Source organism: Natrix helvetica, assembly GCF_964273705.1.
Source record: "Natrix helvetica genome assembly, chromosome: 2".
NCBI classification, from domain to species: Eukaryota; Metazoa; Chordata; class Lepidosauria; order Squamata; family Natricidae; genus Natrix; species Natrix helvetica.
In genome coordinates, this window is record NC_138552.1 from 23,400,206 (window position 1) to 23,423,344 (window position 23,139).

A 23,139-nucleotide genomic window follows, 5' to 3' on the forward strand; every position below is an offset into this window, starting at 1 on the left:
CTCCAGACAGTTCCCCCTCCCCCCATGAAGACTATTAAGAGCGGCTGCAGAGAGTTTGGCTTTACTCTGGCCATTCCCTGCTTTACTCCAGCGCAGATCTGCAGCGCCTTGGGACTTCCAATTTTGGCACCAAAAAATTGCTCGCTGTTATTGATCCCTGCTGGGCCCCATTTCCTCAGGACTTGGACTGAATTAAAGGCCCTATTATCCAAAGCTTTATCACATACAGGGACTAATTACAAGCTGTGATAGGGCTGGAAGTGCACCATGGCCAGCAAGAGTGTGGCTGAAGTCAGGGATCAAACTGAGCCTACCTCTAACAAGCGCAGCAGGCCCAACCCTGCTGCTAAAGGGGACAGTGCAGGATGCCCTGCAAAGGGGAAACAGCCCAAAGCCAGGAAGGTCTCAAAGGCTGCAGAAACGTTGGCTGAGAGGACACAGAAGGTCCTGGAGAGGCAGTTTCAAAGGGCAGTTAGTGCCCAGGCGCAAACTGTTCAAGTCAAGGACCCACCACCAGCTCAGGTTCCTGCAGACATCCCCGTAGTGGATATTCCACGGGAGGGCTCTCCATCTCTGGCGGACGAAGGGGACTTTGGTTTTTCTCCCAACCCTTCCAGGGCATTCCCCAGTCTCTTGATTCCTCCCTGGAAGAGGTGGACATGGAGGAGGCCTGCTTTTTAATGGGAGAGGAGTCTCCCCCTTCTGGCCCTATTTCCGGGACCACTCCTGGTTGCAGGAGGTGGTTGCATGGGCGATATCACAGGAGATTGCAGACGGCATCCAACAGCTGGGTCTCACCTTACCCCTCCAGAGCAAGGCTAAAGCTAGGGTGCAGGCCACAGGAACTCACACTCAATCCACCAGAGCCTCCCCTCCTGCTTCCTCAGCTGTCAGTGAGGTGTCTGAAGATGAGGAGGGTGGACAGGACGCCCCTGATCTGTCGGAGGACGAGAATCCGGTCCCCGACGCCCCCGCCTTCTCTGGCTTATTCAAGCCTTCAATGTTTAAGGCCATTCTGACCAAGGCTAGGGCTTCGTCCATTCAAATGAAACTCTCCGCCCAATCCGACAAGACTGCCACTGAACAGGGTAGCAAGGACATTCCTTCTTCCCACCCTGGGACTACATAGCTTGGGTATGTCCCATGCTTGGACACTCCAAGCACGCCTAGGAGAATGACCGTTGACTTATCTGAATGGTTGTTCTCTAGGCGCTGCAGGAGTGTCCAACCCCGCCCTGGGGTCACCTGAGGGTGCGTGACTTATCACCTCTATGGCATAGACCTTTCTCCATACAGCATCCTTCTGGGTCTCATACCTTCATTTTTTAAACTGAGCCTCTAAAGGGAGCAGGAGGCGTGGCTACACAATCTTTGAACTCAGTCCTTGGGCAGCAAGCTGAAGTTAACCCATGCTTGGACACTCCTGCAGCACCTAGAGAACGACCATTCAGGCAAGCCAACGGTCATTTTACCTGTACATTTGTTTTTTCTTGCCTAAGTATAAGACTTACCTTTGTCACCACTGAATTGCATTTTGTCGGGTAGGGCTCATTGTTTAAGTCTGTCAATATCCTTCTGGATCTTGTGCCTATCTTCTAAGGGAAGATTGACTATTCCCCTCAGCTTGGTGTTTGCAAATTTGATGAGTTCCCTTTCTATCTGCTCATTTAAACATCTGTGAAGAAGTTGAAGAGAAGCTGGCCAAAGAGCCTTGGTGTACCCCAAGGCATGCCTTCATTCATGTTGATATAGTTCCATTAAGGACTACATGTTGAATGTGGTTGGTCAGCCAGTTACAAATCCTTCTGGTGGTGATGCTGTCAATCCCACATTTTACTATTTTACCAAGAAGCAGTCAGTGGTGTACTTTGTCAAATGTCTTATTGAAGTCTAAGTCAGCCATGCCCACAGTGAATCATTTCAATGATCCACTTGTAATTTAGTCACTTTGTCAAAGAATTCTGTAAGGTTTGTCTGGCATGATTTGTTTTTGACAAACCCATGCTGGCTTCTAATAATACTGTAGCTTTGCTTGTTTCTAGATGTTCAAATTCCATTCTTGGATTATCTTTTCCAAGTTCATACCAGGTATTTATGTCAAACTGATTGGTCTGTGGTTTCTTAGATCTGTTTTCCCCTTTTGAAGATGAGAACCAAATCAGCTGTTTTCTACTCCTCTGGTAGTTCCTGGGTGCTCCAGGATCTATGGAATATATGGCTCAGTGGTTCTGAACCATCACTTCTGCCAGCTCCTTCAGAACTGAGCTGTAGGTAGCTCTCTAAACTCTTGAATAGAGAGCCTATTTGGTTTGGAAGCTAAGGTGCTATCTTAGAAACCAAGTGTTTATGAGCTCTAGTCCCACTAGCAGAATGATTTTGAGCTAGTCATTCTCTCTCAGCCCAATGCATCTCACAAAATAAGATAAGGGAAGAATATTGTATATATTCACCACCACCTTGAGTTATTTACAAAAACAATAAAAGAAAGATACAAATAAATAAATACGGTACCCAGAGGAATCACCACATCAGTTGCAAAAGAGAAAAGCTATCTTAGATCTCAGTCATTGGTCAATATGAATACATCTGGTTTTGACAGAATACAGAATTAGTTTCCATTGCCTTCTGCCAGAATATTTTTCAGCCTCCCAGACTATAGCCTAGGGAATTTTCATATGTTTCCCATTTCAAATATTAACCAAATAGAGTTGAAGTATTCTTTGATTCAAGGATGTTGTTTGTTAAAAAAAATTCAATGCTGCTGCAAAATCATAATATTCAATGCAGCAGAGTATTGTTAAATACATGAGGTATACTATAATAGCAGGGGTGTTTCATTAAATTGTAATTAAATCATGTCAAATTTGAGTTTTGCTCTACACACTTCATTATCATGACCCTAACTATTTATTAGATGAAGCTTCCACTGGAGAAATTAAAATCCAAGCATGATCTTGTTTCAATAAAGATTGACTATTCTGGCCTTAATAGCATTCTTTTGTCACAAGGTTTTTATTCCTAACGTGTCTTTGTAATTTTATTCAAAAGGAAATTTTTGTCTGCTCCAATGCCACTGTTTCTAATTTTTAGCTATAAATAAATGTACCGCTGGTGATTTTATTTTAGAAGAAAATGTTTCAATGGAAGAACTATGTGAACAATCAATTAAGGAATAATTGCATTTTAACCTTGCTTTTATTGTGTCATGTAATAAAAATCATGCCCAGGCCTGCTATTTATATAAGTAACAATGAGTGCTCCATGTTGTTTATATGAATCCTCCATATTTATGGACAATTTATACTTCTAATAGAATATATTACTGCACTCCCTTTAATCCCTTTGATGAAAGGGTGAAAGGTAAAAATTAGCTGTAAAACCATCACTCAATATTTTTGAGGTTCTGGTCCCGTTTCATAGGATCTAGATTCATGTTTCCTGGAGAAATGATTCAAATTTAAAGTGATATAGAAAGAAAGGATATGAATCTTTCTATGTATCCCTCTATCATCCCACCCATCCATCCATGCATCCGGTAATGGACAATCACGATACAGTAGATCTACACTATATTGCCAAAAGTATTCGCTCACCCATCCAAATAATCAGAATCAGGTGTTCCAATCACTTCCATGGCCACAGGTGTATAAAATCAAGTACCTAGGCATGCAGACTGTTTTTACAAACATTTGTGAAAGAATGGGTCGCTCTCAGGAGCTCAGTGAATTCCAGCGTGGAACTGTGATAGGATGCCACCTGTGCAACAAATCCAGTCGTGAAATTTCCTCGCTCCTAAATATTCCACAGTCAACTGTCAGCTGTATTATAAGAACGTGGAAGTGTTTGGGAATGACAGCAACTCAGCCACAAAGTGGTAGGCCACGTAAATTCGTCCAACATCAGTATGTGACCTCACAAATGCGCTTCTGGAAGAATGGTCAAAAATTCCCATAAACACACTCCTAAACTTTATGGACACAGAAGAGTTGAAGCTGTTATAGCTGCAAAGGGTGGACCGACGTCATATTGAACCCTATGGATTAGGAATGGGATGTCACTTACAGTAAGTTCATATGCGAGTAAAGGCAGGTGAGCGAATACTTTTGGCAATATAGTGTATTTTGGTCATGGAAGTGCATCTTGTACCTTATATGATTATTTTACTCTAGGACACTCAGTGACTCTACTAACTAGTGTAATAATGGGGCATCATCATTGAATTTCCCCCAGCAATGTATTTATTTACTACCCTTTCTCTTCCACAGCAAACTCACAATAAGAAAACAAAACAAAACATAATGTAGAATAAAAGAAGATATTCTTAACTATCAATGCAGGGTTATTTTTTTTTCCTGCCAACTGCTGTTTTTTTAAAGCATTTGTTTGTAATTTCTGGATGTATTTAAGCTACAGTTCTCATAATCTGCAGCCCACATACCCATTAAAAACTGTAGTTATGGAAAGCTGTATAGTTGTGTATAACCTCTGTGTGTGTGTCTGTGTGTGTGTCCCTTATCTAGACACCATGCTAAAATCAAAGATGAAAGTTAAGTTGATTGTCCCTTTGTCATATCTATATTGTACTTGTGCAGTGCCACCTCCTGGTTGTATCATTTCTTCAGCTGACACCATAGCATAAATTGCCCTTGGCACCAAGTTGCCAAATATTGCCGCATGTTTCCTCCTTCATACCTGTCACCAGCTTTCTCCAAAAGACTAGTTGCTCTCACTTTTTAAAAAGTAGCTCAGGTAGAAACATATGGTGTGCAGATTACCATTTGCTCCTGACTATAAAGCAATGCATTTCTTTTCATATTGGGTTTACTAATGAATTACATTTAAGCCAGACAGATAAAGCATCTCATTTTTAATATCTATCTCATTTTAATCAAGCGCTCTCATTTTAATTTTAATCACATCATTTTCTACTGATATGGGGTTTAACAAAGTACTGCTATAACAAAATATATTAGCCATTAACATTCACTATAGTGATTAAAATCAACATTAAAAACTAATATAAAAGGAAGAGCTCCGTACAGTAACAATTTGATATTAATGATAGATTAATTCAATCTTATAGCTATCATGATATGTAGATCATATGGAAAATACGTTGTTCCACTCATTTTTGGGATTTTGAAAAAAAGATATTCTGGTAAAAATAAATTATCATCAGGACGATAAGTTTCTATTTATGCAATATCAAAAAAGTCAAAATTCACAAAATCTCCATTCCTTCCCGAGCAGCTGGGACTCAGGAGGCAGAGAATAGATGGAGATGGGGCCAGTCAGAGGTGGTATTTACCAGTTCTCCGAACTACTCAACATTTCCACTACCGGTTCTCCAGAACTGGTCAGAACCTGCTTAATACCATCTCTGAATGTATTGCTGATCCAAGCAACAGTTCTAGGCTAAGATTTGTTAGAATTTGCTGACCAATTGATTATATGAATGCAACATGATCACCCAATGAGAAAAATGCATCTTATAAGAATATAAGATGCATTTTTCTCATTGGGTGATAATGTTATATTCATATAATCAATTAGCCAGTAAATTGTAACCTATCAGAAAACTTGGCAAAATCATTGACAAACTAGTGCGTTTAATCATGAAGGGTATGTTTAAATATTCTCAAAATCCTTGATTTTCAACATGACTTACTATTTACTGCATTTTGGGATTTCCTTTTCAACCACCACATTTGTAAGGGAAGACATAAAGTTGCTTATTCCTCTCCTTCAGAATTTTTTATTTTATTTTATTTATTATTTATTTCATACTTTTTAAAACTGCTCATCTCCCTCAAAGTGGGATTTAAAATTCCATTTTTATTATATATGGAATCTGTGACCTCTTTAACCAACACTTGCTAGCAGTATTGTGGTCTGTAAGTCCTAAATTACATAAAAGCTGGGGGAGTTGTATTTCCTGAGAAGACTTGATTTATACATTGGTTTCAGTGTCGTGATTTTATATGATTAGTCTGTTGGAACCTAACTGCAAGAGAGTGGGAAAAAACATTGTGATGTTCCTAAGATAACCTCAAGGGGAAAATAGCATGTTTGCTTTCTGAATTATGCCTGCTAATTGTGCGGTGTTCCAGTGCTACTAACTTGGCACTAACTGCTTTGCTGCTTGTCCAGAATTCAGAGTGTACCAAATATCCATGGTCAAAATTAATTAAAAGCACCGTTTCTGTCCTTGTAACAGTGTGTAAGCTGCCAATTTTTGAGGATATTTTCTATTGCCTTAATTTTGAAGAGCAGCATATTAGTCTATGGTAGTCCTCAATGTACAACTACATTGTAGCCCAAAGTTTCTGTTGTTAAGTGAGACATTTGTTAAGTGAGTTTTGCCCCATTTTACGACCTTTCTTGCCACAGTTGTTAAATGAATCACTGCAGTTGATAAATTACTAATCCTGTTGTTAAGCGAATCTGGTTTCCCTATTGACCTTGCTTGTCAGAAAGTCATAAAAGGTGATCACCAAATCTTGGGACATAACAAAGATCATAAATATGAACCAATTGCCAAGCATCCGAATTTTGATCACATGATTATGGGGATGCTGTAATGGTCGTAACTATGAAAAATTGTCATATCATTTTTTTCAGTGATGTTGTAACTTTGAACAGCGACCTGGACATGTATTTGGAAATATACAGTATATTTTAATCAACATCTTCTCATCCCTCTCATCTGTCTGGATGCTACTAAAACAACAATTCCTTAAACTTGAAAATGTATAGATTATTATGCCAATAACCATTAAGTTACAATTAATATATAAAGTCACTTTTCCATATGGAAATGTATAACTGCCTCAGCTTGCTTGTATGTTTGAGCACAGTCTAAGGAACTCACCTCATAAATCACGACGGAATCTCTGATCTTTATTGCTAGGGAGCAAAAGTAATCTATATACTGTAAGCTTAATGTCTATGCTTCTAATTCAGTCATAGTAGAGTATAAGAATTACAGTAGGTATGCCTTCTCTAATTTAGAGTCAGATGTATTGGATAATGAGTTTCCTGTTGTGGCCCGCCCATGGTCAGGGGAGCTGGCAGTGAGGAGGTTGGGGAGGAACATGGACCAGACTTGAAGTCTGGGAAAGGCTCTGATGAGGGCTCTGTGTTGGAGGCAGAGTGGGCCAGAGCCGTATGCCAGTTATCAGCTGCCTTCAGAGTCAGACATCAGTGAGTCAGACAAACGGAGCCTGTTCCCAATGTGCGCATGCGCAGAGTTGCCAGACAAAGGGAACAGCTAAAGAACAGGGGTCAACTTGGGAGTAAGGTCACAGATGGATGATGAATGGCCCCTCCCAGAGGAAATAAAAGGGGAGTGAAAGGGGAGTGGAGTTTGCAGGAGACAATTAGTTAATTGTTAACTTAATTGGTTCGTGACTCTCCGAGACTCCTTGCCAAGTTTACAGATATCGGCCTGTCAGCTCTCCAAGCCAGATAAGGTCTGTGACTGTAAATCCTCCCTTGAAAGATTTTACTGGGTGTGAATGAGCAGAATTCACAATAAATTAATAAAAGCGTTTTTTGTCGGGACAAGGAGTTGCTTCATGCTCTTGGGAAGCTTAGGTCAGAAAATTTCCCAGGAAGCATGGTTGTTGGCCATACTAGCTGGAAATTTAAATTTAGACTATCTAAATTTCCAGCTAATTCTCATCTGAAGAACATTAGGATGGGAACAGAACAGGTTATGAGATCTTTTACCCGCTTTGGCTGGTCACCAGCTATCTTTCTTAGCATCTTCTCTTTCATGACCCTCCAAATTACATTCTTGGAATGCATTCCCCATAGAAGAATGTCCAGAAGTTGCAAATGGTACAAAATGTTATAGCTTTGTTGCTGTTCAATGCTAAGCATAGATACGTCACCACCAAAATTCATGCAGTGGTTCTCAATTTTAAGCTCCCAAATGTTCTTGGATTATAATCTTCCTACCAACAGTGCCAATAGCATTGGAATTTAGTGTGAATTCCTTTCTGCTGACTACATAAGGCTGAGAACTACTGGTCTAAATATTTCCTCTGTGATTATTCCTGCCTTGTGGAATGTTTGCCAAGAACGTTTTTTTCAGGCACTCCAGTAAAATTAGATAACTGGACATTCATTCATTTTCATTGAAAATGTTCAAGTGCTGCTTTTTGTTTTAAAAATGTCAAAAAGTTTTATTGCAAAAAACTTTTAAAAGTTTTTATATTATACAAGTTAGCTTTTCTCTTCTTCCATCATGAAATATACATTGTTGATCTTTCAGCTGCGATTTTCAGATCCATAATATTAAGGTGACCAACTTTTTTACAATGAAAAGGAGGACAAAACACATTCTATTGTCCAAAATGCTAAGGTGACCAACTTTTTTACAATGAAAAGGAGGACAAATAAATTGGAAAAAATATATCGTAAATAAAAGAAATATTTTATTCATTGCAACAATAATACACTAAAATATGATATATGCATAATAAAAACATTTGCAACATTTTATATTGTAATTATGCTTACATGCCTGTTAATTATTATTTAAATGAGTACTTTTTCATTGAATTAATATTTTTTGTCAATGTATCATCTTCTAACAATATATTGGAAATATCTGAACAAGAAATATCCTTCATATTGAATTTTACGGCAAGTGCTGCAGCTAGAGTATCAACATTCAATCTCGATTTCTCACTTGTCGAAAAATCATTGGCAATTGAAAAAACCTCTTTCAACTGCTGCATTAGTTCCAGGGCAGCACAACGTAAATTGAACAAGTATAAATAAATTTTCACATGGAATATGTTCATTTTTGAAATGGCTGAAAATAGCCACCCATCTTTTATCAATTTCAACATGTTGATTTTCCCATTGTATTAATTTTTCAGAATTTAAATATACATTCAGTCTTCTAATTTCTTCAAAGAGACAATTGTCGTCTATTTTAATGTCTAGCATTTCTTTAGATAAAAATTCAAGACAAGATTCAATATATGTTCAATATACTTGCGATGAAGTAAAAAAAAACACCATTAAAAACTGTTTAATAAAATACGTCACATAACGCGCAACAGATTAGCCTTCAAATATCAAAAAGGAGGACATGTAGGAGGACACTTTTCGAGGGAGGACAGAACTTACAAAAGAAGGACTGTCCTCCCTAAAGGAGGATGGTTGGTCACCTTAATAATATGAATGGCTGTCTTTCATTCGTAATATAAAATCAATGACGGTATCTGGGTGCTGATTTCTCTCTCTTTTTAGGCTGTGAATAATAGCTGTTCAAGCCATTTTAAGCTTTTATTGAATTTCACATTATTTTTTTTCCATATCCAAATCTACTTCTTAAAAGAGAGCCAGATATTGTATATTCCAGTTATAAGTAATATAGCAAGTATGGATGGATTATGGGGGTGAAGAATAAAAATAGATGCATCTTGTTACATTCCAGATGGCGATTAAAATGAAAATATTGATTTTGTTATCCCTCCGGGGATTAATAGCAGCATTCAAAATGTGATAATAGCAATAGTGTATTACATATACTGTTAGGTTCTGGGCAAAGAATGGAGATGATGCCAGAGTGAATTCAACAGAGGACCAGAATGAGAACTTCAACTGACAATCATACAATATATAACATGTACAATGCATTCCGTGTCAATATTCTAATCTATTTTATGCAATATTCTTTTTGACAAACTCTAGTAGAATTCATTTTATTTTGCACCATTTTTTCCTCATACTAGTTAGCTCTGGGCAACTTGTAAATATAATGGCATTGAATCAACAGAGAAGATATTAGGATGAAGCAAAATAAGTTTTTTAATCCCTAAGGTCTAAAATCTTTCTCCAGTCCTTGAAAAATAACATATTAATTTGCAATTCACTGATATAAGTAGGCCTCAACTTACAGGTAAGCCTCGACTTACGATCACAATTGAGCCGAACATTTCAGTACAATTTGAGGCAAAGAGTAATTCAGAAAATATGGGAATATTTTACAGCCATGAATTATGATACAGAGACATAAAGCTTTCAGACTGAAGGCTCCAAAGTTATCCTCCAACTATACTACCCTTCCTTCCTTTCACAAATTTATTTTCTAATATGAAAAATGATGGAAAAGCTGTGAGAAAATACCACAGGGAGGAAGACAACAATAGCCTAGGAGAGGGTTACCCAGAATTTATTGACACTAGATCATTTTTAGGTATTGTGATGGATTAGAATAGGTTCATCTTTCAGAGTAGGTTTATTGAATGTTGAATGTCACAAGGATACTCTAGTTAAAGGAACTTTCTCTACTGGAACATAACTCTGGGATAGATATGACCCCAGTAGCCTTTTCCCCCTGCATTGTCCCCATGATGTCACCTTCATCTTGTCCCCAACTCGTATCTGAAATAATTCAAACTTATCCTTAGTTGTTCCAGTTTGATGTAGTGTTTTTCGTCTTAGCCAAGAGGCTATGACATGTGGATGCAATGTTACATGCTTCACTGACCTCGTTATTGATGAGGTGATAGCAATAGAAAAGTCTGGCTCTTTCAAATCAAGATTGTTCCTTTCTGCCAGATTTCCAAATCAATCTCCAGCTCAGAGATTTAGATCAGCCCAAGGAGTGGAGCAATTGATCATGATGGTGGAGGGTGGGTTGTTTAAGTGAAGGAGAAGAAATAAGAGGTGTGTTCAGTGGCGGGATTCTCCCGATTTAACAACCGGTTTGGTGATCGTGCGATTTGCGCTGTTGCGTATGCACAGTTTGAAGAAATTTTCATTTCCTGGTTTCTTCGGAGGAGTAACACAGCTGATTAGCGCGGCAATCTGCTCTGCTATGCGAATCAGCTGAGAAGATAAAGTAGGAAAATAGTGCAGGCGGATGGGTGGGCCCATCTGATTGTCAGGGCAAACTGGTTCGCTTCTAGTTGATTGTCAGAGCTACCAGTTTGTCCGAACTGGTAGAATCCCACCCCTGAGAGAGACAGAGATAACAGACATATCTTGGTACAACCCTGTGCCTTGCCTAGCATCTTCATATCCAAAAAAGCATTAAAGCCATGTTCAAAACCAGCCTAAACAACACTTCACCAAGAGATGGAGCAGCTGAAAGAAGGTATACAACTGCACGTATAAATGTGCCTGTTAGCTGTTTTGGTTGATCCCGGTCTCTGAGCTGGAATTCAGTTCAGAAATATGGATCAACCAAAACAGCTAACAGGATTTAGTTCAGAGACTGCAGGTAAAGAGTCTTTCTCTCATTTTACTTGCTACCTATCCTAACTTGGTTTGCACAGCAGTGTGTGATTGATGGGCAGTTTTTTGGATGATATTAAGAAGGTGTTTAAGGGAAGTCTGCCCAGAATATAAAATAAGGATAATGTCTCCTCTGCTACAAGCAACAAACTAGGAAAAGGACAGTGGAGATTAGCTATGTGGACAGCAAAATATATTTTGGAAGTTGTGAGCCAGGGGAAAGTGGTAACTTGTTCTCCTAAGAAATTGATGTAACAACATAACAAAATAACAGGTTAACAGAATTGGAAGTGACCTTGGAGGTCTTCTAGTCCAACCCCCTGCTCCAGATCTGTAAAGAGGCTGTTGTTTTAATGTAATCAAGGACAGATTGCTAGCAAATACATACAGTATCTGGCAAGGTGTTTTCAATTTGGTAGAAAAAACGACTCAATTGTCAAGACTTTCATTACTCAAAACCAAAAGGCAAGGATTTGACAGGAAGTTCTCCAGCTGAACAGACATGGGAAATGTGAGCTCTGAGGAGCCTCACATGAACCCTGTCTGACAAACTTACTCCGGTGATCCTTTTATGGATCAGAACGCTCCTGGAGGGGGGGGCAAAGAAGGGCAGCGTCTCACTAGACCCAGAGGGAGGCAACAGGTCCCTCGCAGGTCAGAGATTTGCCTTATGAATCGGAGTGGGGGCGGCAGTCTGCAATATGGCTGACAAGATGCTGACTCCCCGTCTAAGCAAATGAACAGGAGGGTGAGGAAGAGATGAAAGACTAGTAAGAAAATTTATCTAACCCACAGCCATAAATCAAACTTGGTAAAGGCAAAGAAATCTTAAGAGCATAAATAATATTGATGGTCAGACCGGGATTTTCTCCAAAAGAAAGAAAGAAAGAAAAGGAAAATGGAGGGTTGAAACACCAGCCCCCTCAAAAGCTATTTTGCTTGAAACAAATTCGGACAAAAAAAGGAGAAAGCAGAGAAGTTACAAACCCCTTCAAATATAAACTCTAAATTTGGTTTTGGATTTGAAATAGAAACCAAACATTCTGAAGGATTATTTTGCTTTGAAGCAACTCCAAAAAATTAAGGGAAAAAAGCACTTCTTCTCACTGACAACTGATAACCTAACCTTGACTGTGCGGGAAGTTTTAATTAACCAACCGCCATAAATCAGAATTTGGGAAAGCAGGAGGCAAAAGAGAAATGTACCTGAATCTGGCTGTTTGCAACTTTGTTCCAATTGATATTTTATTATTTATTTATTTATCAGGATTTATAGACCGCCCCCTCTCCCCGAAGGGACTCGGGGCGGTGTACAGGCGTCTCATTAAAACAAATCCAAAAGATAAATATCCTATAACCTTAAAAATGAATTAAACCTAATACAGCTGTACAGAAAATTAAAAATTTAAAACAACTAAAAAGCATACCCCTAAAAAACTTAAAAATGCAGGCTTGAGGGACTAAAATTGGGAATTAGGCCAGGCCGGCTAAATTGAATAGGTGGGTTTTTAGCTTCTTACGGAAGGAGCGGAGGTCGGTGATAATCCTGATATCCGGGGGGAGGTCATTCCAGAGGGTCGGGCCCATCACAGAGAAGGCCCTACTCCTGGGCGTCGCCCGCTGGCATTGCCTAGTGGACGGCACCCGGAGGAGTCCCTCTCTGTGAGAGCGAATCGGCCGAAGGGATGTATGGGGCAGAATACGATCCCGCAGATAACTAGGTCCTGTGCCATGGAGCGCTTTAAAGATGATAACCAACACCTTGAAACGCACCCGGAAAGCCACAGGTAGCCAGTGCAGCCCGCACAGTAAAGGTGTTACGTGGGAGTATCTAGTGGCTCCCACAATTGTCCACGCGGCCGCATTCTGAACCAGCTGCAGCCTTCGGGTGCATCTCAAGGGGAGCCCCATGTAGAGTGCATTACAGTAGTCCAGTCGAGATGTCACAAGCGCATGAGTGACTGTGCAGAGGGCGTTCCAGTCCAATAGGGGACGCAATTGGCGCACCAGGCGAACCTGGTGGAACGTCCCCCTTGCCACGGCTGTCACATGGTCATCCATTGACAGCCGGGCATCCAGGAGGACACCCAAATTGCGTACCCGATCCACGGGGGCCAGCTGTTCGCCCCCAATGGCCAGTGATGGACGTAACTGGTTGAACTGGGGTGCCGGTAGCCACAGCCACTCCGTCTTGGACGGGTTGAGTTTGAGTCTTGGACGGGTTGAGTTTTGAGCAGCTGTGGCTGACCAGAGGCAGAAGGTGATAGGGGAAAAAATTATTACAGAGTCAAGAACTGGGAAATGTGAGGGTTTTTCTTTTTCCCTCTTTCATCTTTTTTTTCCCCTGCAAAAGAATAAGATGGCTCTGGCTACACTTCCGGTCTCACGGTTCTTGGAATTTAAAGTGGACCAGACCCTCAAAATGAGACTTGTATAACTAACTAAAATTTTGGAACTGGACATTAAGGAAGATGGAACTGGACAAAAGATCAAGATGGCTTCCATCGTTCTTCCCCACAGTAGCTGAAGCAGATAAATTTAAGGTGGACCAGAACTCTGAAATAAGAACTGTATAACTAACTGTAACTTTGGAACTGGACATCATGGAAACAGTGACGTGCGGTGAGGTTTATGACTGGTGAGGCACTGACACAGTGCTGAGTTTCAAATATTTTTAGACTTGTGGACTTCAACTCCCAGAATTCCACAACCAGGCATGCTCAGTTCCAATTTAAAGCGACAGCATTTGTTTTTCTCCTTTGCTTCTTCTTTCTTTTTCTTTTTCTTCTCCTTCCCCTCCTTCCTCCCTCTCTCCCTTCCTCCCCCTCTCTCAAACACACACACACACACACACACACACACACACACACACACACAGAAGTTGGATTGGACTATCTCTCCTACCCCTTCCCTCTCTCACTCACTCTCAAACAAACCCCCACACACACAAAAGTTGGATTGGATATCTTTTCCAGTGGCTTGAAAGCAGCTCCTCTGCCACCACCACCACCACCCCCATTCTCCTGCTGCCTTTCCCAAATACCTCCACCATTGCAAATGCAGCCTGCTGTCTGGGTGGGAAATGCCTGGAACACAATAAAGCCCACCCACCACCTCCTGCTGGCAGGCTGGGGTGAGAGGAGATGCAGAGAAGCCGGAGGGGAGCCGAGCCAAGCCTTCCAAAAGAAAGAGGCTGGGGGGAAGTGTGTGTACTACAGCATGGCTCTTTGCCTGGCTTCCTGCCTCCTGTGGTCTCCTCAGTGCTTGCTTGTGCTCTCCCTCCCCAAGTGTAGTTTGATTGCAGGTGGAGCCCCGTTGCCTTTTCAAACTTGTAATCAGTGAAGCTGGGCTATATTTTTATATAGTTTTATCCAGCTGTGTGTGTGTGAGAGAGAAATGAATGGGGGCCTGGGGAGGAAGTCACTACACTTGGGGAGGGAGAGCACCAGTGAGGTTAAGCAGAGTCATCCACGGTGAGGCAGCAACTAGCTCAGCTTTTTCCTTTTACTTTTTTTTCATGATGAGAGTGGTGAGGCTGTGCCTCACCTGCCTCACCTGACTGCACGTCACTGCATGGAAAGCTGAAGAACTACGTGAAATTATAAAAAATATGCATAAATCATTAAAATCAGTAAAATCAAGCCTAAATAGAATTCTGAACCCAGAGAAGCAAATATCTAAAGAAGAATTTAAAGAAGAATTTAAAGAAGAAGGGGGGCAAGGCAACAAAGGGGTAGAAATGGAAGGAAATAAAAAGCAGACAAAAAACTCCATTAGCCTTGGCACTGGTATAGGGAAAACTGTAAAAAGAGGAGGTGTCCCAACAAAAGGGATTCAAAAGCAGACAAAAGAGGTTGAGGCTGTTAGTGGCATAAGGAAAATTGAAGTAGGAGGTTTAGCCCCAACAAAGAGAAATATAAAATATCCTTTTGATGGTGATCTGGGGAAAATTGAAGAGACTGGATGTGTCAAAACAAAGAAAAGGGAGAAGACAGGAACAGAGAAGTGGGACAAAAGACTTACTAGGAAAAAACCAGACAACTAGAAACTTTTATATGGGAAAATATAAAGCTAAGATAAAGATTTTATTCCTAAATATGACAATAAAATGGAGTTGCTAAATGGTTGAATATAATAATGGAAAGATAACTAAAAAAAGGTTTAAATATATGGAATGTGGATAAATATGATACTGATATGGGGAGGTTGTAAAGCAGAGATTTGTGATTCACTTTTATACATTATAATTAAACTGAGTTGTGAATTGACTGAATATGACAATAGAAGGACAACTAAGCATGGGTTAAAATATATGAAACATGGAGATACATAAAAAATTTTAGATGATGAATAAAGTGAGATGTTTATCACTGTTATTCTATATAATAGACTAAGGGAATTGTAATGAACATTGAACAGCGAGGATTGCCATTTATAGACAATTAAGGGTAATCTAATCTAAGATATGGAAAATGGAGAGGGAACGTGAAATACACCTACAGTGAGAAACTATTGAGATTTAAAGACAGAACCACTAATTGGGGGCATGTAAGGATGTATAATTATATAAAGATAATGATGAGAATAGCTGGGAATTGTAACCAGGTCTACATCTCAACCAAAATTAGGCGACCGGGGGGGGGGGGGGTGTTTCTAAAAGCACAATGACTATATATGCATACTTTTTTGTTCTACATTTTTTTAAAAAGAAGGAGAATACATGTTAAAATTAAATATGTATATTGAAAAGGAATTACAAATACCATCAACATAAAATGGAGCTTGCTCAGAAGCTGAAATACACCAAGTAAATGAGATGAAGAGTGGGAAAAAGAGGAGAGAGAGGGAAGAAGAGAGGGATAGGCGAGAGGGCAAGGTGGGAAGAGGAGGAGAGAAATGAGGAGTGGAAAGGGGAGAGAGGAGAAAGAGAGAGGAAGGGGAAGTAGAGAAGGGAAGGATGACAGAGGGAAGAAAGGAGGTAGGGAGGGGGAGGAGAAAGGGAGAAGAAAGTGATGGATAAGGTACAAGTATGGTATATGGAGAGCAGAAGAGCCAATAATTGTTTTTGGGAGTTGATGGTAAGATAAATCGATGTAAACATTTAATAATACAATATGATGTTGGCTATGTAATAGTATATATGTGATTATATGTTATGAAAATGAAAAAAAAACTTTAAAAATAAAAAAACAAAAGGCAAGTTGCTATGAAAAACCAAAATTTCAAACTATGTGGAAAATGTACAATCAATACTTATTCATTTACTACATTTTTATCCCACCTTTGTAACTCACAGCAGAGTACATAATTGCCCCTCCTCTATTCTCCCCTCCTAGCAATAGCAATAAATACTGTATCTAATAGTATACAAATACACATCAAATTTGAGTAGTAAAATTTGGATTTCGGTACAGGTAAGTCTCGACTTAAGACCACGGTTGAGCCCAAAATGTCTGTCGTTAAGTGAGACATTTGTTAAGTGAGTTTTGCCCCATTTTACCTCCCTACTTCTCACCATTGTTAAGTGAATCACTGCAGTTGATAAGTTAGAAATCTGGTTGTTAAGTACGTAAATCTGGCTTTGCTTGTCAGAAAGTCACAAAAAGTGGCCACATGACCCTGGGACACTGCAATGGTCTTAAGTATGAGCCAGTTGCCAAGTATCTGGATTTTGATCACGTGATCATGGGGATGTTGCAAAGGTTGTAACTGAAAAATGGTCATTAGTCACATTTTTCAGTGACCGTTTGAACTAGCGGTGGGACCCACTTTCCTTCCTTACCGGTTCGCAAATGTGAGTGCACGCGCCACTTTCTGCGCATGCGCAGAAGGTCATGCATTATGTTGGGGTGGGTGGGCGGAGCCACCTACAGCTGCTGCTACCGGTTTGCCCGAACCGGTACTTCTGGCTACCGAACACTACTTCTGGCTTGAACAGTCACTAAATGAACTGTTGTATGTTGAGGACTACATGTATAGATAATTTGGGGCTTCCTGTAATGTTTCAGTCTCAATTTTCCAAATATGTTCCTTTCTCTTATTTGTCCCCCTGCCTCACCTTTTTTTCCCTTTCGTTTCCAGCTTCAAGGAAACCACATATAATTCAGTGTCGATCACCTGAAATGGAAACATTTTCTTGTTATTGGTATACAGATGATTTTCCTCATGAATTGGAACCAGGAAAAATTCAACTGCTGTACATAACAAGGTACTGAGAAATGAATCATGCCCTTGAAAATTATTATCTGAAATGATTTCCATTTTTTGTTGCAACTGCAGAAATAAAAGCCTATTTTCAATTATGAGAACATCTTTTTACTGCATCACCTGGAGGATCAGAAGATAATTTCTGTCTAACACACTAAATGACAACCAAGCTTAATGTCATGATTGGATAACAGAAGAATTTAGGTTTCTTCCAGACCAATCTTGCTTGTTCAGACACATGGAAATATGTTTTTAGTCATGTTATGGTGGGCAACCTGTAAAATAACTTTGTAAGAACATAAGAGCCCTAATGAAGAAAACCAAATGTACATTCTCCACCTACAACTTTGAGCAAACAGATACCTCCAGAAAATTCTTAAAGTTTAAAATAGGGGTGCTTATAATCCTTACCTTCAGGAATCCCAGTGACACTTTGCTTCTCTGCTGAAGTATTGCGTCTAAGTAATTTTCAATGAATTTCTGTAATGCTCTTTTAGAACCAACTAGTAGCCATCAAATCATTCAGTTCCACCAAATTCCTTAACCATCTACAGATAAGCCAATTGTGAGAATGAAATCTGTTATGGAAAACAAAATTTATTCATACAAAATATGAAAGCAATTTCCTTCAGAATAGATTGAAAAACATACAAAATATTCAAGGATTACTTTATCTGCAATGGCTCATTTTTCATAGAATTTTGGTTAAAAAGTTGAGCTTTGGTTTCTCCATGGATGGGCTGATCCACGTATATTGTAATACCCATATCTTCAAAAGGTTTTTATACTCAGATGTTAGTTGGGGTCCCATGCAAAATTACCACATTTTTATTGCCTTCATCCAGTCTTGAAGCCAACTCATGCCTGAGGCAGTTGTCTTTAGCTTTTTTAGCGCTCAGGCAATGTTTCCCCTTTATATAGCCAACAAATTGTGACAAATTTATCCTGGGGACCCAGAGTACTGTACGATGAAGTGAAACAGACATAATGGCTTGTGCACACAAACTCATGCCTGCCAGTTTGTTTACTGATTTCTGCACTGCCCATCTCACCTCAGTGACCCTTGGTGCTTTACAAACAACGTTATAAAATAATGTTAAACATGACTAAAAGCACCGTTAAAAACAAGTTAAAAATCAAGATTAAAATTTGCAAATTAAAAGTTTAAAAAAATCAAAATTAAGAAATTGACACAGCTAAAAGGTTAAACGAGGTGGAGGAAGTGCCATCAGCCATCCCCAAGGTCGCATTACACCCTGACCCCGACATGTCAATTGGCAGAGCCAGGTCTTAACTCTACTCCAGAAGGCAGAAGGGTGGTGGCCCTCTCACTTCTTAGAGTAAGATATTCTAAAAGATGGAGGGCAACAGCAGAGAAGGCCCTGTTCTTAGATCCGGCCAGTTGAAATTGTCATGCAGGTTGCTTTGGAACATGATTTGAGTGCACTTCAGGTTTACACCCAACTTGAACAATACCTGACTGGCTTGGCCATGTCGTTATCGCACATTTTGCATCTAGTACCCTGTTGTGGCCCAGCAGGAGCCATTGGAGCTGCCACCAGACTCCAAGAGTGAGGGTCCCTATGAGTCGGCTCTAGAGGACCCTGGGCAGGGTTCTGACTCTGAGCAGGGATCGGAGAGTCTGGTCGGCCACCAGGAGGCGCCTGAGGCATGGAGCAGTGGTGAGAGCCAAAGGAGGGGGGCTCCTGATGCCATGCCTTGGAGCAGTGGGGAGGAGTCACGGGACAGTCCCCCCGACATCAGAACCACCACCGACCTCCGCTCCTTCCGTCAAAAATTAAAGACTCACCTGTTTCAATTAGCTGGCCTGGCACTCTCTTAGTTTTGCCTCCCGGGGATATATTTTAACTGGGTTTGGGTATTTTAATTGGGGATGTTTTTTAGGGTTTCCATAGCATATTTATTTCTTGTACAGTCTCATCTCCTCCACCTAAATGTTTAGTATTCAATTGTTTTATATTATTTATATTGTTATTCATGTATTTTATCTGCATTTTATCTGACTGTACACCGCCCCGAGTCCCTTTTTGGGAGAGGGGGCGGTTTAGAAATCTAAAGAAATAAATAATAAATAATACATAAGCAGGGAGTTCTTAGATGCCCGTTATCGCCGCACCCACAGGAGCAAGGGCGCAGTTACCGGCGGTAATTGCTCTCAGCTGCTGATAAGTAGACTCCCCTTCAGTCTATAAAACGATTGATTGAGCATACGCCCTTTGCAGAAGTCAACAAAGGAACTATTCGGAAAGTTCTGTCTTGGAAACTTGGCATGCTGGACAGCTGCTATCGTGTCTCTGTGCTGGAGTGTTCTGAGAGTCTTGTGGTGGATTGCTGCCAAGGATCTGTCTTTCTGTCTGAGCAATAAATCCTGTTGAAGTAGTTTTGGTCCGGAGTGTGTTCTGTGTTGGGGAGGGAAGAAGGGGGGTCAGAACAGTACCCTTTCCTATTGTGAAGCCTTAAAAAACAAGAATATCCTCCTATTCAAAATGCTACCGCATTTAACAATAAGTAAGCAGAAAGGTTGTCAAAGCATTTTCCCAGGATGAAGAACATAATTATATATGCTAGTTCGAACCTGACTTTTCCTTTCTAATATAACGCATATTTCCAGAAGAAATTTTGAGATATTAGAAATTGAAAACTCACAAAAAGACAAAAATGGAAAACTGGAAGCTTTGTACTCGGCCACACTTGTGGTCCTCTGGGATAGCCATTGGTTTCCCCTTCCTATTTTTAAACAGACATTTAATCAATAATAACTGCTAAGATGGTCAGTATCCTTAATAATGTCATGATGTTCAAGCAACGCTTCCTTGCTTATTTGTTTTCTCCCTTATTCCAACACTGTTCAAGGAGATAAGATGTGCCACCACCGGGATATGCTGCAGCCTTCACTGCCAAGCAGCTGATTGGTGATTGGATTTGCCTCCCAGAATACTGCCAATCAGCTGTTCTAGGTGGCGGGGATTGCCACCGTCGCAGCCTGTTTGCTGCTGCCGCAGCCCATTCACCACCACCACAGCCCGCTTGCTGCCATCACAGCCCGTTTTGCCCCGACCACCAGCAAACGGGAAGTGACGAACGGGCAGCAGTGGTGATCTCTGCCGCCTAGAACAGCTGATCAGCCCAGCACCAACACCCTTCCCCCTGCAATATTCACTCTATAAGACGCACAGACATTTCCACTCACTTTGGTGGGTAGTGCATCTTATAGTCTGAAAAATACGGTACTTCTATTAAAGTTTGCTGAGCACCAAGAGAAATAAACAGAGACAGGGTTTTTTTCCAGATTGGTAAGGGTATATCCCATTCCTTCTTGCTCCTGGTTAGCCTCTTCTGCCATCATTCTGCCAAGGTATCAATGCAACATTGGAAACTCATTGGATTTGCACAAGAACAGTAGGCTACTCTAGCTGGCAATGATAACTTGATCAGTAGTGCCCCAGGTTCAAATAGATAATGATCTAATTCAGGGATGTCAGACTCAAGATCCGTGGGCCGGATGCAGCCCGCAGGGTGCTTAGATCTGGCTCATGGCCCTGCTCCGGAAACAGAGAAGGGCCAGCTCGCGGTGCCTCTGTGGCCCTCCCGAGCTCCATTTTCACTGGCAGAGGGTTTTAGGAAGCCATAACAGCTGAAAACAGAGATTGGGAGCCTGTTTTCATTGGCAGAGCGCTCGGGCCATGAGTGACAAGCTGGCCATGCTCACCCCAGAGCCCTAAGGTCAAACACAACCCTGATGCGGTTCTCAATGAAATCGAGTTTGACACCCCTGGTTCAATGGGACTTAATTTGACAGAATGGGATCTGGGAGGAGGGGCAGACCAAACAACATAGTGATACTTGACAGAGGCCTAGTATACACTCTGTTTAGTTCTTGCATAAATGTCATTAACTAATGATGTGTTGAAGAGGGCAGCAAGGCTGTTAGATTAACCAGTCGCTTTGTCTATCACAACCCATGCAAGCAAATTCAGGACCATGCCATCTGGCAGTGATCTAGTACAGATGCAGTAGAATCTGGACAGGGATCAGCAATGGGGGTAACAGATGACAGGCCAGTAGTCTGTCAATCCATTTGTAATCAGAAAGGTTCTACCTGCCTCTTTCCAATCCTTTGATCCCATCTTCATTATTTGGTTTACCATTTCTAGGTCAGATGTGGAGGAAGAATGGAAAGACTGTCCTGATTATACAACTTCTGGTGAAAACAGCTGTTACTTCAATGCATCCTTCACCTCAATTTGGGTCCCTTACTCTGTTCGGCTTTACATTGCAGATCAGATATACGATGAAAAAGATTTCCGGGTGGAAGAGATAGGTACTCTTGATATGAATCCCCTTTGCTTTGCTTCTTATACTAGAGTAAAAGTTTCACACACAAGGATTTTCATAAAATAAATTCATCAGCTCCTATTATAATTTGTGCTTTTCTCTAATCTTTCTGCAATGGAAATTGTGCCCCACTCTGTATCTCTTCCTGACTCTGGATGAAGGTATCACTTATCCTTCCCAGTTCCTGCCTATCTTTGTTCTTTACAACTTAGAGAAGCATGACTTTACTACTCTTATCTAGCAGGTTTAGTTCAGGTTCAGTTTGATTCTAGTAATTTCTAGGTAGGTCTTCCCATAACAACAACCCTTTGGAGTATGTTGGGCTGAGAGCAAGATCTAAAATCACTGCTCACCATTACAGTGGCTCAATTCAAAACCCTATTCAGAATTAAAATAGCTAAATTTGAGCCTTTGAATCAGATGCGATCATTACTTCACATATATGTAGAGGTATCGGTAAAAAGAGGGTGACTGTCCCAGGTACAAGGGAGAACTTTATTCAACTTTTTGAAAACTATTTTAGGGCTTATAATATAGTGTTCAGGTGTGTCCTTTCTCAAATGGGAAAATAATGCATTGGTGCCAGTTTTCAATAACTGTGCTGCCAAAATGTGACAGTCATATCCTGGGGAACATTAAGAAAAAGTTAATGGACTATAATAACTCCTAAGATGCTATTCCTCACCCTGACCTAGAAAATCAATTGTGGTCAGAATCCCAAACTGCTTTTTATGCATAGCAACTTTACTATCCTTCCTCAGTCCAATTTCATAATACCAGTTCAATTTGTGCATTAAGTGTTTTAAAATATACAACAGTCTTTTCAAAATAATACTGTTTGCATTATTTATTCTAGGCTGTGTAAACAGTTCTATAAAGTTCTAGGCTGCATAAATAGAGGGATAGAATCAAGATCACATGAAGTGTTAATACTACTTTATAATGCCTTGGTAAGGCCACACTTGGAATACTGCATTCAGTTTTGGTCACCACGATGTAGAAAAGATGTGGAGACTCTAGAAAGAGTGCAGAGAAGAGCAACAAAGATGATTAGGGGACTGAAGACTAAAATATATGAAGAACGGTTGCAGGAACTGGGTATGTTTAGCTTAAGAGAAAGAAGGACTAGGGGAGACATGATAGCAGTGTTCCAATATCTCAGGGGCTGCCACAAAGAAGAGGGAGTCAAGCTATTCTCCAAAGCATCTGAGGGTAGGACAAGAAGCAATGGGTGGAAACTAATCAAGGAGAGAGGCAACCTAGAACTAAGGAGAAATTTCCTGACAATTAGAACAATTTATCAGTGGAACAGCTTGC

General features: G+C 40.5%; 2 protein-coding genes across 6 annotated transcripts in view; one reads left to right on the plus strand and one right to left on the minus strand.

Annotated features, from left to right (window-relative positions):
- TMEM267 (transmembrane protein 267) overlaps positions 1 to 23,139 on the minus strand; it is a 437,091-nt gene that overhangs the window by 185,797 nt on the left and 228,155 nt on the right. The window lies entirely within an intron of this gene.
- The window catches only part of GHR (growth hormone receptor), a 184,200-nt gene that overhangs the window by 147,596 nt on the left and 13,465 nt on the right, over positions 1 to 23,139 (plus strand). For 3 of the 5 annotated variants that reach the window (XM_081940084.1, XM_081940086.1, XM_081940085.1), the window contains exons 4-5: positions 17,337 to 17,467; positions 21,642 to 21,808. In XM_081940084.1, the coding sequence (XP_081796210.1) occupies positions 17,337 to 17,467; positions 21,642 to 21,808 (298 nt within the window). The remainder of the gene's footprint in view (positions 1 to 17,336; positions 17,468 to 21,641; positions 21,809 to 23,139) is intronic. The other 2 variants (XM_081940087.1, XM_081940088.1) reach the window with 1 other exon arrangement.